At 38.7% G+C, this 13,645-nt stretch overlaps 1 protein-coding gene across 1 annotated transcript; it reads left to right on the top strand.

The window, feature by feature from the left end:
• The first annotated feature begins 3,966 nt into the window (after window positions 1-3,966).
• Window positions 3,967-10,657, top strand: LOC148696568 (uncharacterized). The gene is made up of 7 exons (XM_088693239.1): window positions 3,967-4,059; window positions 4,244-4,512; window positions 4,551-4,775; window positions 8,443-8,458; window positions 9,768-9,897; window positions 10,157-10,299; window positions 10,433-10,657. The coding sequence occupies exons 1-7, from the start codon at window positions 3,967-3,969 to the stop codon at window positions 10,655-10,657; spliced, it is 1,101 nt and encodes a 366-aa protein (XP_088549365.1).
• The last annotated feature ends 2,988 nt before the right edge of the window (window positions 10,658-13,645 follow it).

Raw genomic sequence — 13,645 nt, 5'->3', positions numbered from 1 at the left:
TTAAGGGTACTGTCAATATAAGATCCCACATCGCCCAGGAGAGTGATCCTTATATGTATATTTCCATCCCTACCTAGCACGAGGCCTTTTGGGAGCTCACTGGCTTCAGGTTCCATCGGAACTCCGAAGTTAAGCGAGTAGCGCGCGAGAGCATTCCCAGGATAGGTGACCCATCGGGAAGTTCTCGTGTGAGTTCCCAGAAACAAAACCGTGAGGGCGTGGTCGGGGCCCAAATCGGACAATATCGTACTACGGTGGTGAAGCGGGCCCGAGAAGTGATTTGCCCAGGGCCGCGATGTGACAATTTGGTATCAGAGCCTAACCCTGACCGCGTGTGTGCTGACGATGACGTCGGGCCCCTAAGCGGGGTGGATTGTAAGATCCCACATCACCCAGGGGAGTGATCCTTATATGTATATTTTCATCCCTACCTAGCACGAGGCCTTTTGGGAGCTCACTGGCTTCGGGTTCCATGGGAACTCCGAAGTTAAGCGAGTAGTGCGCGAGAGCATTCCCAGGATGGGTGACCCATCGGGAAGTTCTCGTGTGAGTTCCCAAAAACAAAACCGTGAGGGCGTGGTCGGGGCCCAAAGCGGACAATATCGTGCTACGATGGTAGAGCGGGCCCGGGAAGTGGTCCCGCCCGGGCTGGGATGTGACAGTCAAGCTTGGAATTAAATATGTGAAAGGTTCTATGGACTTACATGCGTTTTTAGATGTTGATTGGGCTGGTGATCCCAATGATAGGAGATCAACAACAGGTTTTGTGGTCTTTCTTGGTCATAATCTCATTTCTTGGTCTTCTAAGAAGCAGCAAACAGTCTCTAGGTCATCCACAGAGGCTGAATACAGAGCCTTATCAACTACTGCAGCTGAACTTGACTGACAACTACTTGCTTTTCTCAAAGTTTCAGTTACTTCTCCACCTGTTCTCTTCTGTGACAATATGTTTGCGATAGTTTTATCTTGTAATCCAGTTTTGCATCAGAGAACTAAACATATTGAGGTGGACATCCATTTGTGAGAGAAAGAGTTGCTAAAAAGTTGCTTCAGGTTCAATTTGTTATTTCTAGTAAATAGTTTGCTGACATTTTAACCAAGGGACTGTCTGCTCCACTATTTCAGACGCACTGCATCAATCTCAGGCTCAATTACTCCTCTCCTGAGCTTGAGGGGGGATGTTGAGGATAATGATCCAATGGTTAATAAGATGCCATTTGTCATTAGATAAAAAAGGTTGTTAGATTAGGTAGTTATAAGGTAGCTTAAGAGATCAGCTTTAGTAATGAAAAAGAGTATGAGTATGTAAGTATCTCTAACATAAAGTGTAATGAAATTCTTGAGTATTAATCATTGAAATCTCTCTCTCTCTTTCTTCTCCATGCTATCTTTGTTCTTATCTTCTTCATTTCTTCTTCTTCTTCATCATATTACAGTAAGGTTTACAACTCCAACTATAGTAGTTCAATAAGGTTTAATTAATGCAATTTACGCGCTAAGAAAAGTGTATTTGTATGAGTGTTAAGGCGAGAGGAAAAGATAGTACAACTAATAAGTAAATTCATTGATCATCGGTCTTTTTCCAATAAGTAGGTGTACAATGACGGAGCCAGCTAGTGGCTGCCTTGGGCTCAAGCGCACCCCAAGGTTTAGAAGATGAATACTTTTTGTGTTAGAATAAGTATGTTTCAGAAAATTAAGTCTAATATTGCACATAATGAAAATTTAGCCTATCCCAACACCTAAATTCACTCCATACTACAAGAAAAATAACTTAGTCCACCATTAATATATTCCTAGCTTCACCCATGGATGAACTCATTTGGCATTTAGTTTGGGATTAGTACAATTTTGAAGGTCGATCGAAACTTTAAAGACAATAATATATAGAAATGATTTGCCTTCTACAACCTTCCCTTCGACATACATGAGATTCCCGCCAGAAAATAAAAAACAGAAAAGAAAAAACAGAACTTTGCTTGAGAAAATGCCAATAATTTATTGGAAAGACTTAATTCTTTAACAGCATATAAGTCTTGCTTTGTCACATTTTGCCCACCAAAGTGGTCCTCACTTTCCACATCAGAATTTTGTCACACAAAAGTGTTTGTCATCTTTAGTAATTAATTATTTAACATGTGGCGTAAAAAAATTTATTTCATATTTTTAAGAGACAAAAAAATTAAAAGGAAAAGCCACAAAATAAATTATTTCATATAGGGTTGTGCTATCTACATACCCTTTTTTACTTCACACACACTTGCTTAATTTTCAGCCGTCGAATCAAATGAATTAAAATAAGAGATGTGTGAGAAGTAAAAGGGATCACCCCCCCTTCCCTTTCGACATACATGAGATTCCCGCCAGAAAATAAAAAACAGAAAAGAAAAAACAAAACTTTGCTTGAGAAAATGCCAATAATTTATTGGAAAGACTTGATTCTTTAAGAGCATATCGAAGTCTTGCCTTGTCACATTTTGCCTACCAAAGTGGTCCTCATTTTCCACATCAGAATTTTGTCACACAAAAGTGTTTGTCATCTTTAGTAATTAATTATTTAACATGTGGCATAAAAAAAAAAATTTCATATTTTTAAGAGACAAAAAAATTACAAGGAAAAGCCACAAAATAAATTATTTCATATAGGGTTGTGCTATCTACATACCTTTTTTTACTTCACACACACTTTCTTAATTTTCAGCTGTTGAATCAAATGAATTGAAAAAGATCAAAGAACAGAAATTTATAAAAATGGATAAGAAGTAAAAAGGATCCCCAGGCCCCATCCCGCCCCGGCCCACCCCGGCGCCCCACTTTTAATATATTGTTTGGTTCTTGGCCCAGTTCCAACTTATCCAAGACACTTCTAAATTAAATACAACTTGTAATATTTAAATTAATTTTGGATGAATATTTAAAATATTGAGAAATGATAAATTATGTGGAGATAACTTGCCTTTTTTTTTAATTAATGAGTTTTCTCCTTGTTTGTTTTGAGGTTGGCATACAAGTGATGAATCATATTATTGTTTTTCTATTTGGGTTGTTATGGGTTTGGCAATGATTTGACATTTTTGTGCTTATGTTATTTGATTATTTGTTATTAAAGACGTGTAAAAATACTTTCAAATAAGTCTATATTTTCAGTTTATTTGTTTTCTTTGACAAAATCAATCATCAATTAGAATACAAGAAAGATGCTTTGCATGTTTTTCGTCAAAAAGCTATTTATTATTTCTAAATTAATAGAACAGATTGATGCAAACAAAATTATTTCAAATGTGCCCATTTAAGTGGAGTTTTTGGCTAATGCAAAAATAGCATCCCACCAAACTTCATAGTCGTTGAGTCGTTGACATAGTGGTTCTTTTGTTAATATGTTGGGTTGTTTGCCTGCCACTGATATAAACATTCTACCAGAGTTTTTTTTCCGTGGACTTTCTGGGACATTGTCATGTGAAATAATCACTTATATATATATATATATATATATATATATATATATATATATATATAGACATATTTTGTGAATTATTAATTTAATTGTGTTATATTTTAAAGGATAAATTAGGTTCTCCTTTCTTATTTTTTAATAATTAAAATATTTTTATTTTTATTTTGATTAAGGTTCTTTTATATCATCCCTGTCATTATTTGAATATTAAATAAGTTATATGCCAACATATTCCAATTTTAAAATTAAAAATTTGTCAATCATTTTCAAACATATCCTTTTTAGTATTTTTCATATATTTCTATTTTAATTTGTTCCTTTTTTTAATTTGTACCAATGTTCTTCTGAGTTTTAGTTTATATCCATATATTTTAACTTTTTGTGCTCATATTTTTTAAAAAACTTTGACTTGTATCATATGACCGCAGCTATATTGAGTTCTTCTTGGACCGAGGAGCTTGAGAAGTTACACCTTCAGTTGCATCTGAAAGTTATAAATTATTTTTGTCTACATGGATACGAGTTGTAAAGGCATATCATGGTTTGGGAACATAGACCTGAAGTTCGAAGATATGTGCCGGGAGGTGGAGGAAATAATGCAGCAGGTATTGTTTCTTGTTATGTACAATCATCTAGTTCTTGTTTTGCCTTACGCCACAAGTTTCTGTTAACATCTACATTTTCCGAATTGTTAAGTCAATGTGGACATGTTATTTTCAAGCTCAGCTATATCAGCTCCACTCTCACGGTTGCTTGACTTAATTTTATGGAAAATTCTTTGTTTTGCAGGAAGTAATTGAACCTGCTATAAGCCAGTTGGAGACATTTTGTGAGAATGTTGAAAACCTTCTCTCCTCGTCAGAACCTGTAGGAGATGCACTCTCTCAATCTTCAGTGGATATAGAGGAAGGGGCGGCTTCTGACTCATCTCTTGTACAAAATGCTACTTACGAAAACCGCGATAAAATGTCATCAGATGACGGAGTCCACTTAGGTTCTGTGGAATTTGTTAAGACCATATCGTGTGGTTATCATTGGAAGAAACTAATGATATCAAGGTGAATAAATTTCAGCTCGATGGAATTTATCATGCAAGTCAAGAATTTGAATTGGATGGTGGAGACAATATGCTAGTCCCAGCCTTGGATGATGTAGAAGGGTGCAATTCTCTTATGGAAACAGATTACAGAAGTAGTAACCACACCGACAAGTCTTCTAATATTTCAGATGAGATACAATTTTCCGATTTTGTTAACTTGGTAGAACCATGTAAGAGAAACCCAGCGGGTATTAGATCTTATCCTGTTGATGCCCTTTCAATATCAAATTGTGAGTCTAGCCACATCTAGTATTCCTAATATTTGTATGTTTCTTCATTTATGCGTTCTTTTCTACTAATTTTTGTGTTGCCTCGGACAATGGTGCAGCCTGCTTGATAAACCGACTCCAACTCAGTCTATGACTGTTGCACAAATAGACTTCCAGTCTAACACGAACTCCCAGTCCAACACGGAATCCTCACCGCTTGCTGCACCGCTTGCTGCAGATCATGTTTTGTCTTGATTCAACTACTTGTAATCCTAGTTCTACATATGTATGACTTGTAATCCTATAAATATGAATGCACGAATGCTCACTCGATTCATTGAGTTGAGATTTATAATTACTATCTTTCATGGTATCAAGAGCCAGCGTCTCATGACAAAGGTTCATATTATAATTTTTTCTTTTCTCTCCGTCTTCTACAGTTATGGCGTCTTCTTCGTCTGCTACTGCTGCTCCCTCTGTCATGAATTTTCTCACCATCAAGCTCGACCGCAACAACTACCCTCTCTGGCGTGCTCAGTTCCTTCCCTTGCTGCGCAGCCGCAACTTACTATCTTATGTTACTGGTGAAAATCACTGCCCATCTGCTTTTCTTCTTGATGACAATGGTAAACTCGCTGACAAGGTCAATCCAGTATATGCTGAATGGATACAGACTGATCAGATGATCCTTTCTTGTATTACGAGTTCCCTTACTCCCAAGGTTCTTGCTACAATCGTCAACAAAATTGATTCGGCTTCTGCCTGGTCGTCTCTTCAAGAACGGTATGCTTCTACGTCTCAAAATCGTATTATCCAAATGCGTACAGAATTGATGAATACTGCTCGTGGTAATCTTTCTATTGCTGACTATCTCGACAACGTCAACGCCGTCGCCGACAACCTTGCTCTTTCTGGCGCCCCCGTCTCTGAATCTGACTTAGTTGCCATTATTATGAGTAAAGTAGGTCCACAATATGAGACCACTGTTGCTTCCGCACAGGCTCGTGACACTCCCATCACCTACAATTCATTAGAAGCCTTATTACTGAGTGCCGAGCAACGTTACAACGCCTTTTCTCTTCCCTCTGATAGCGGTACCTCTGCTTTTGCTGCTGTCCGTGGCGGTCGCAGTGGCTTCCGTGGCCGTGGTAATTCTTTTCGTGGTGGACGTGGTGGAAGCTTCTCCCGTGGTGGCGCTGGTAACTTCTCACGCCCAAATTTGGTTGCTCATGAAGTAGGTTCTACCACCTCTGCAGCCCCTTCCCGTGGGTCCTCTTCTTCCTACAATGGACTTCTTGGTCCAGCACCTGGCTCCAGCACATCTCATGGATCCTTGCCTGTTTTTTCCTCCTCTGGGCGTATTCAATGTCAGATTTGTCAACGTTTTGGGCACTCGGCTATTGATTGCTTCAATCGTCTCAATATGTCCTACGAAGGTCGGGTTCCCTCCTCTCGTCTTCAAGCCTACACCGCTGCACCCTCTTCCCGTGCTCCCGCCGCTGCACCCTCTGTCCAGCAATGGCTTTTTGACTCCGGCGCAAATTCTCACATAACCAATGATGTCAACCACCTCCAAAATCCTCGTGAGTATCATGGCACCGATCAAATTCGTGGTGTGAATGGTGGTCCAGGTTTGAACATCTCAAAAATTGGTGACTCGTACCTTCAAACTAAATATGCTTCTTTTCGTTTGCCTAACACCCTCTATTGTCCCCAAGCCTCCACTAATGTGATTTCTTTGAACCGTTTTTCGGATGATAATAACTGCTTCTTTACTTTACATCCCCATTTTTATCGTGTGCAGGATTCACGGACGGGGAGGATCCTTTTACAAGGCCGGAGTAACAATGGACTCTACCCGTGTTCTAATCGCCCCTCTCATCAAACCCATGGTGTTTTTGCTTTCTTAGGTGAACGTGTAACTGATGCCTTGTGGCATAGTAGATTAGGTCATCCTTCGTTTTCAATTTTAAAACATTTAATTTCTGCAAATAAATTGCCCATTCAAGGCTCGTTTCAAAATAAATTTTGTCAATTTTGTCCCCTCGGAAAAAGTCATAAATTACCCTTTTCTTTGTCTACATCTGTGTCTTCTTCTCCTTTAGCGTTAATTCATTCCGATGTTTGGACTTCACCCTCTTTATCTGTTTCTGGCTTTAAATATTATGTGGTGTTTGTGGATGATTTTTCTCGTTATACTTGGCTTTATCCATTACGTGCAAAATCTGACGTTTTTTCTACATTTGTTATTTTTAAAAATTTGGTTGAAAATATGTTCACTCTTAAGATTAAAGCTTTTCAAACCGATGGTGGTGGGGAATTTGTTAATAAGGCCCTTAGTACGTTTTTGCATGACCATGGTATTTTACATCGTCTTACATGTCCCCATCACCCTGAACAAAACGGATTAGCCGAGCGTAAACATCGTCATTTAGTCGAGACTGGGCTTACTCTTTTAGCCCAATCTGGTTTACCTACTTCGTATTGGGCCGAAGCTTTTCATACTGCTAATTATATCATTAACCGTTTGCCCACTCGTCTTTTACACCATATGTCTCCTTATGAAAAAATATTTCACAAACCTCCTCATTATCTGTTTTTCAAAGTTTTTGGTTGTGCCTGTTATCCCTACTTGCGTCCTTATAATACTAACAAATTACAATTTCGTTCAAAACGGTGTGTTTTCTTAGGATATTCATTAAATCATCAAGGTTATAGATGTTTGGATCCCACTACGGGACGTGTCTTTCTTTCTCGCCATGTTGTATTTGATGAGAACAGTTTTCCATATCAAGACTTCATTGTTACTTCGTCATCACCACTCTCCTCGTTTGTGGATCCCGTTCTCGAGATTGGCCCTTCCAAAACACCTACTACTGCCATCCCCTCCTTCCCGCACCCACCTCATCCTATTACTCCAGCCGTGTCTACCCCACCTCAGCCTTCTACCCAACGCCCACTTCAAGTATACACTCGCCGATCCCCACGCCCCAAACCTTCTCAGCCTCATGTCCTACCTGCATCACTCTCTACCGTGCCCTCCAGTTCTTCTCCTGAACCAGTCCCTACATCAAACCTGCCACCAGTCACACCCGCCCCATTGGTTTCATCTACTCCCGAGGTAAGTGCCGTGTCCCATTCTATGGTCACTCGAGGCAAAAGTGGTATTTGCAAACCTAATCCCAAATATACTTATGTTGCTACTGTTACTAATGCCTTGGTTGAGCCTACATGTTTTAGTCAGGCTAATAAAGATTCCGAATGGCGAAAGGCGATGGTTGACGAATTCAATGCTTTACAACATAATGGCACTTGGACTTTGGTTCCGTTTCAACCCACTATGAATATTCTTCCTAATAAGTGGGTATATAAAATCAAGCGACGTTCTGATGGCTCACTTGAGCGTTACAAGGCACGGTTAGTGGCTAACGGGTTTCATCAACAAGAGGGTTTAGACTATGCTGAGACATTTAGTCCTGTTGTCAATCATGCGACTATTCGGTTAATTCTCTCCATTGCTATTCATTTCAATTGGCCTCTTCGACAACTTGATGTCCAAAATGCGTTCCTTCATGGTTCTTTGAATGAAGAGGTCTATATGCGGCAACCACCGGGATTCATTGATCCTCAACGTCCATCTCATGTGTGCAAGTTGCAACGTTCTTTATACGGTCTTAAACAAGCTCCTCGTGCATGGTTTCAATGTTTTTCCAATCACTTGGAAAATTTGGGTTTTGTATCTTCTCATGCAGATTCATCATTGTTTACTTTCTTTGATGGTTCCGTGGTTATTTACTTGTTAATTTATGTGGATGACATTCTTCTTACTGGCAATAGCATGGACCATATCACTCGTTTGATTCATCAGTTGGGCACATTATTTTCAATGAAGGATCTTGGACCACTTCATTATTTCTTAGGTATGGAGGTTCATCGTACTAGCACGGGCCTTCATCTTACTCAGACAAAGTATATCACTGATCTTCTCCAACGCACCAACATGCTGGAATGCAAGCCCATTTCGACCCCAGCCATTAGTGGCTGACGCCTCAGTCTCTCTGATGGCGACCCATTGTCTGATATCACCGAGTTTCGTAGCATTGTGGGTGCCTTGCAGTATCTTCTCTTCACTCGTCCTGATATTGCCTTTGCCGTTAACCAGGTTTGTCAGTTTATGCATAAGCCCACAACGACACATTGGGTTGCGGTTAAACGAATCCTCCGTTATCTTAAAGCTACTCCAAAACATGGGATTGTTTATCGCTCCAGTTCCCTTCAGCTCACTGCCTATGCTGATGCGGACTATGATGGTGATCCGGACGATCGCCGTTCTACTGGTGGTTACTGTATATTCCTTGGTGATAACCTCATCTCGTGGAGCTCCAAGAAGCAACGTGGTGTCTCACGCTCCAGTATAGAAGCTGAATATCGACAGCTTGCCTACACAGCCGCTGCTCTCTCTTGGTATCGCACCTTGTTTCGAGAGCTTCATCTCCCTCTTGCTCCGCCCCGCCTCTGGTGCGACAACATTAGTGCCATTTCCGTAGCTTCCAATCCAGTTCACCACCAGTGCATGCGGCATGTCGAAGTTGACTATCACTATGTTCGGGAAAAGGTAACTCGTCAAGAGCTCATCGTTTGCTATGTCTCCTCCACGGATCAGCTGGCTGATCTTCTTACCAAGGGATTGTCTGCAGTTCGTTTTGCATCCTTGCTGTCCAAACTTCCAGTTCGTGACCTCCCTGTACGTTTGCGGGGGAGTGATAAACCGACTCCAACTCAGTCTATGACTGTTGCACAAATAGACTTCCAGTCTAACACGAACTCCCAGTCCAACACGGAATCCTCACCGCTTGCTGCACCGCTTGCTGCAGATCATGTTTTGTCTTGATTCAACTACTTGTAATCCTAGTTCTACATATGTATGACTTGTAATCCTATAAATATGAATGCACGAATGCTCACTCGATTCATTGAGTTGAGATTTATAATTACTATCTTTCAGACCACAGATGCAGTTTCTCCTCCCAATGGTATTGAACTGCACAATAGTTTTGATGAATTAAAGTCTGCCGTGCCTTTGCCAGTGTGCAATAGTTTTGAGGATCAATCTACCATGCCTTTTCCAGAAAGTGGTAATTTATCATTTCATCGATCTTCTTTCCTATGTTGCAATTCTGTTGCCTTGCGTTCTAACATGTTATACTAGTGTCTAAATGTTTTCCGGTTTTTGAGTGCGTGCATATCATCATCTGGCCCTTTAATAGAGGACCTACAGACTTTTGATGCATATCGGCAGTTTGTTTGATTACATCAAATTATGTTATTGCAGTAGTATTAAGGAAGTATATGTTTTCAACTTTCCTTCATAAAGATCTCATGGCTCCATTTCAGAAGCGTGGGATAATGACATTGCTAAGTCAGGTTTACAGACTTCGCAATCACTGAACATAAAGCTTGACGAAAGTTGCATTAAAGTAGATGGTACCACAATTCAATCCATTTCTTGTGAAGAGGCAAAATGCAGGTCTTACAAGGTACAAAAACACTTTGATGGAACTTTCGATAAATCTCGGAAGTGATAATACATCATAAGAATTTGAACTCAAGCTCTCTACTCAGATTTACGCAACTGATATGATTTGATTTCTTTCTTCTTTTGGTTCTCAGAAAAAAATGAAGGAAGCATTTGCTTCAAAAATGAGATTATTGAAGATGCAACACCATAAGCAGCTGGCAGCTCCGTCTGGGAATCTTGATGCAGGATTTGATCAACAGAAAGGAAAAAAATTCACAACCACCGCAGTCATTGAGAAATCTAATTCTCCGGATTACGAATTTTCTGAGTCTGAGTGGGACCATTTTTGTTTCTTGATAGTTGATATGCAAGTTTAAGAGGATTACCATTCTGCTTCCTATTTGTTGTAGAGTTGAAAACACTGAGGTGACTAAAAGACTGTAAAAAGTATGCTTCCATTTGTGTGGTCGGAATGCTGATTGAGTTTAATATTTCTACTCAATCTTTTAATGAAAAATATTTGGCTACTTAAAGATGAGTAGAAACTCTTACTAAAAATTTCTCAAAATTGTTTGTGGTCAATTTATAGAACTTCGTATTTATAATCAGAACAGTTTATATTATAAATCACCCTATAAAGATCGTCTCTGATAAAAATCAATTAAAACTAAGGTCATTTAGTTATCAAACTGTTAAAAACAAATGAACAGTATTAGTAAAAACATTAAGAACCGGCTATGTATTTGTTACAATAGATTGACTAAACAACCTTAGTTTTAATTTATTTTTTGCAGAAATGATCTTTACAGTGTAATCCATTATATGAACTGTTGTGATCATAAACACAAAACTCTATGATTAAAACATTAAGAGTTTTGAGTAGGAGTTCTTACTCATATTTAAGTAGTCAAGTATTGTTCTTTATTAATTATTGATGGCAAAGTGTAATCCATAATGAGTTCACAACTTTTCCCCTCATATAAGCTAACCCAACATCTCTAACCCGTCAAATTTTTATTTTTAGAGTTAGCGTACTTTGAGATTTGAGCATTGTGTTGGATCAAAATTGGGCAGCAAACATATATTAGGCTAGGGTGTGGTTTGATTGCCTTTTATAAATGAATGTTATAAGACTTGTTTGTAAGTGCCTTTAAAATGACTAAAAACGTTTTTAGTGAAATTTATTTTGGATTTCAAAATGAGGCTCATGCATGTATTGGAATCTACGAAGAGTCTCATACGTATTGGAACCATCAAATATATTTAATTGAGTTTTAGAACAACATAAATAATTAAGTAGTCATTTAAGAACATTTTAAATATTTTTGGGAGAGAGTAGAAGTTTAATTAAAAAAAACATATATTTGCTTTGTGCAATTGAAGTGAGTGTTTCCTCTTTGGCTTGGTCATGTGAGTGAATTCATGATTAACAACGTCGAGCGAGCTTCATTACCCCTGGCTGAGTAAATCTTAGATTCTATCCCCGTCTCCTCTAGACCCATGGGTGCTTTCTTGCATCAAGTGGCATCAGGACAGGTTTTCTACTGCATTAGAAGATCATGGATGATATTTTCTATCTTTGAAAACCAAATGGGTGAAGAGATTAACTTGGTAGATTTGAATTCTCCTCCAATATACGATGAGTATGTTGATGATGAAACGTTGTGCTCCAGTTTACGTTCCTCGGTGCTGCCTATTGCAAGGGTGTTAGAAAATGCAGCATTTGTATTGAACTCTGATCACGAGGCACTTCATTTTCTTAATGCTCAGAAAAAGCTTAACCCACAACATGCTAAATAGGTGTCTTACAAAAATTTCGGTGGCAGAGAAGAAGGGTTCTCATTTCAAGAATGTTTGAAGGAAGTAGGTCAATACCACATTGCATATATAAGAGATGACGATGCTGGAGTGGAAGATATCAAATTTCAAGATTTACAAAACCCTTGAGAAAGGGGGACTTGATTAATTTAATATATATATATATATATATATATATATATATATATATGAAGCCTTTAAGGAAAGGGATCCTCATTTTTTTTTTTTAAATGGGGATAACCTCTTGACCTTTAGATTTGGCTTTAATGAAATTATGTGGTTAAGATTCTGCGACTTGTGATTTAATCTTAACCATAGAATTTCATTAAACCCAAATCTAGCGGTCAAGAGGGTGTCTCTATTTTTTTTGAAAAATGGGATCCCTTCCCTTAAAGGGCCCATATATATATTTGCTTTGTGCAATTAAAGTGAGTGTTTCCTCCTCCTTAATTCAAGCGTTTAACTTGGTTGTGTGAGCAAATCCACAATTAGCAATGTCGAGCAAACTTTGTTGCCCCTGGTTGAGTGAATCCTAGGTTCCATCCTCCTCTCTATTGCCCCTTAATATCATGATTCACGTGGATGTATTTTGTAATTAGCTTTTTTGTTTGAAATAAATAAATTATTTATGTTATTTATTTTTGGGACTGAAATGAAAAAGAAAAAAGATTGATTGGGAGTTTGCCTCCAAAAAAGAAAAAAGCATAAATTACATTTTACCCTTTAGATTTCGGTGTAATTACAACCTTATACAACATCTTTAAAACGTTTCAATCTCATACATATAGTATTTTTTTTTTTTTATTTCATACAACTGTTAAAAAATTTGTTAAGTTAATCGTTAAGCGATGACATGACAAATATAGGGTCCCCATTTATGCTGACATGACTGCCACATTTGTGCCACGTGGCTAAACACTTAATAAAAAATTTAAAATATTAAAATAATTAATTAAAGAAAAGTTAAAAAACATAGAAACCCCCTTTCATCTTCCTTATCCAAGCCACCCCTCCATCCCCTCCACTCCCTCCACGGCTCCACCCTAGGTCTTTCTCTCAGTTTCAAGAGAGGGAAAGACCTAGGGTTTCTAAATATAATCAGAAATGAGAGACAGGGAGAGCCATTCGGCGCTGGGCTTGCATCCCATTACAATCCATCTCATAGGCTTTTGCATTTTTGGGCCTCTGTTTGAGGGCTGGGTTCAGACCCAACGGATTGTGATGCCGAGGGTGAGAATCAAGGCTGCCACGATGCGTTTAAGTTTATAGAGGTGTGATATCCACGGACAGAAATTAAAGAATATCAACGGACAGAAATTAAGTTTATCGGATGAATTAAAGAATATCAACGGACATAAATTATCAAGGGATGTGTGGATAGCACACCCCAAGTTTATAATGCACAACAAAGGCATTGCTGCTGAAGCACACTACCCCTACAAGGGAGTTGATGGAACTTGCAACACAGAACGAGGCCAATACATATCATGCAGCCAAGATCACAGGCTATGAAGATGTACCAGCCAATGAGTTGGCTTTGTTGAAGG

Source organism: Pyrus communis, chromosome 5 (assembly GCF_041283825.1).
Source record: "Pyrus communis isolate YQ-2024b chromosome 5, ASM4128382v1, whole genome shotgun sequence".
Classification (NCBI taxonomy): domain Eukaryota; kingdom Viridiplantae; phylum Streptophyta; class Magnoliopsida; order Rosales; family Rosaceae; genus Pyrus; species Pyrus communis.
Note: the sequence above shows the minus strand (reverse complement) of the source record. Positions and strands in the feature narration are given on the sequence as shown.

What these genes read in the sequence shown, in the direction of transcription:
- LOC148696568 (XM_088693239.1), top strand. Translation starts at nt 3,967, where the DNA reads ATGGATACGAGTTGTAAAGGCATATCATGGTTTGGGAACATAGACCTG. An exon ending in TGGAGGAAATAATGCAGCAG is followed by an intron (nt 4,060 to 4,243) that starts GTATTGTTTCTT and finishes TTTGTTTTGCAG; the next exon opens with GAAGTAATTGAACCTGCTAT. An exon ending in CAAAATGCAGGTCTTACAAG is followed by an intron (nt 10,300 to 10,432) that starts GTACAAAAACAC and finishes TTTGGTTCTCAG; the next exon opens with AAAAAAATGAAGGAAGCATT.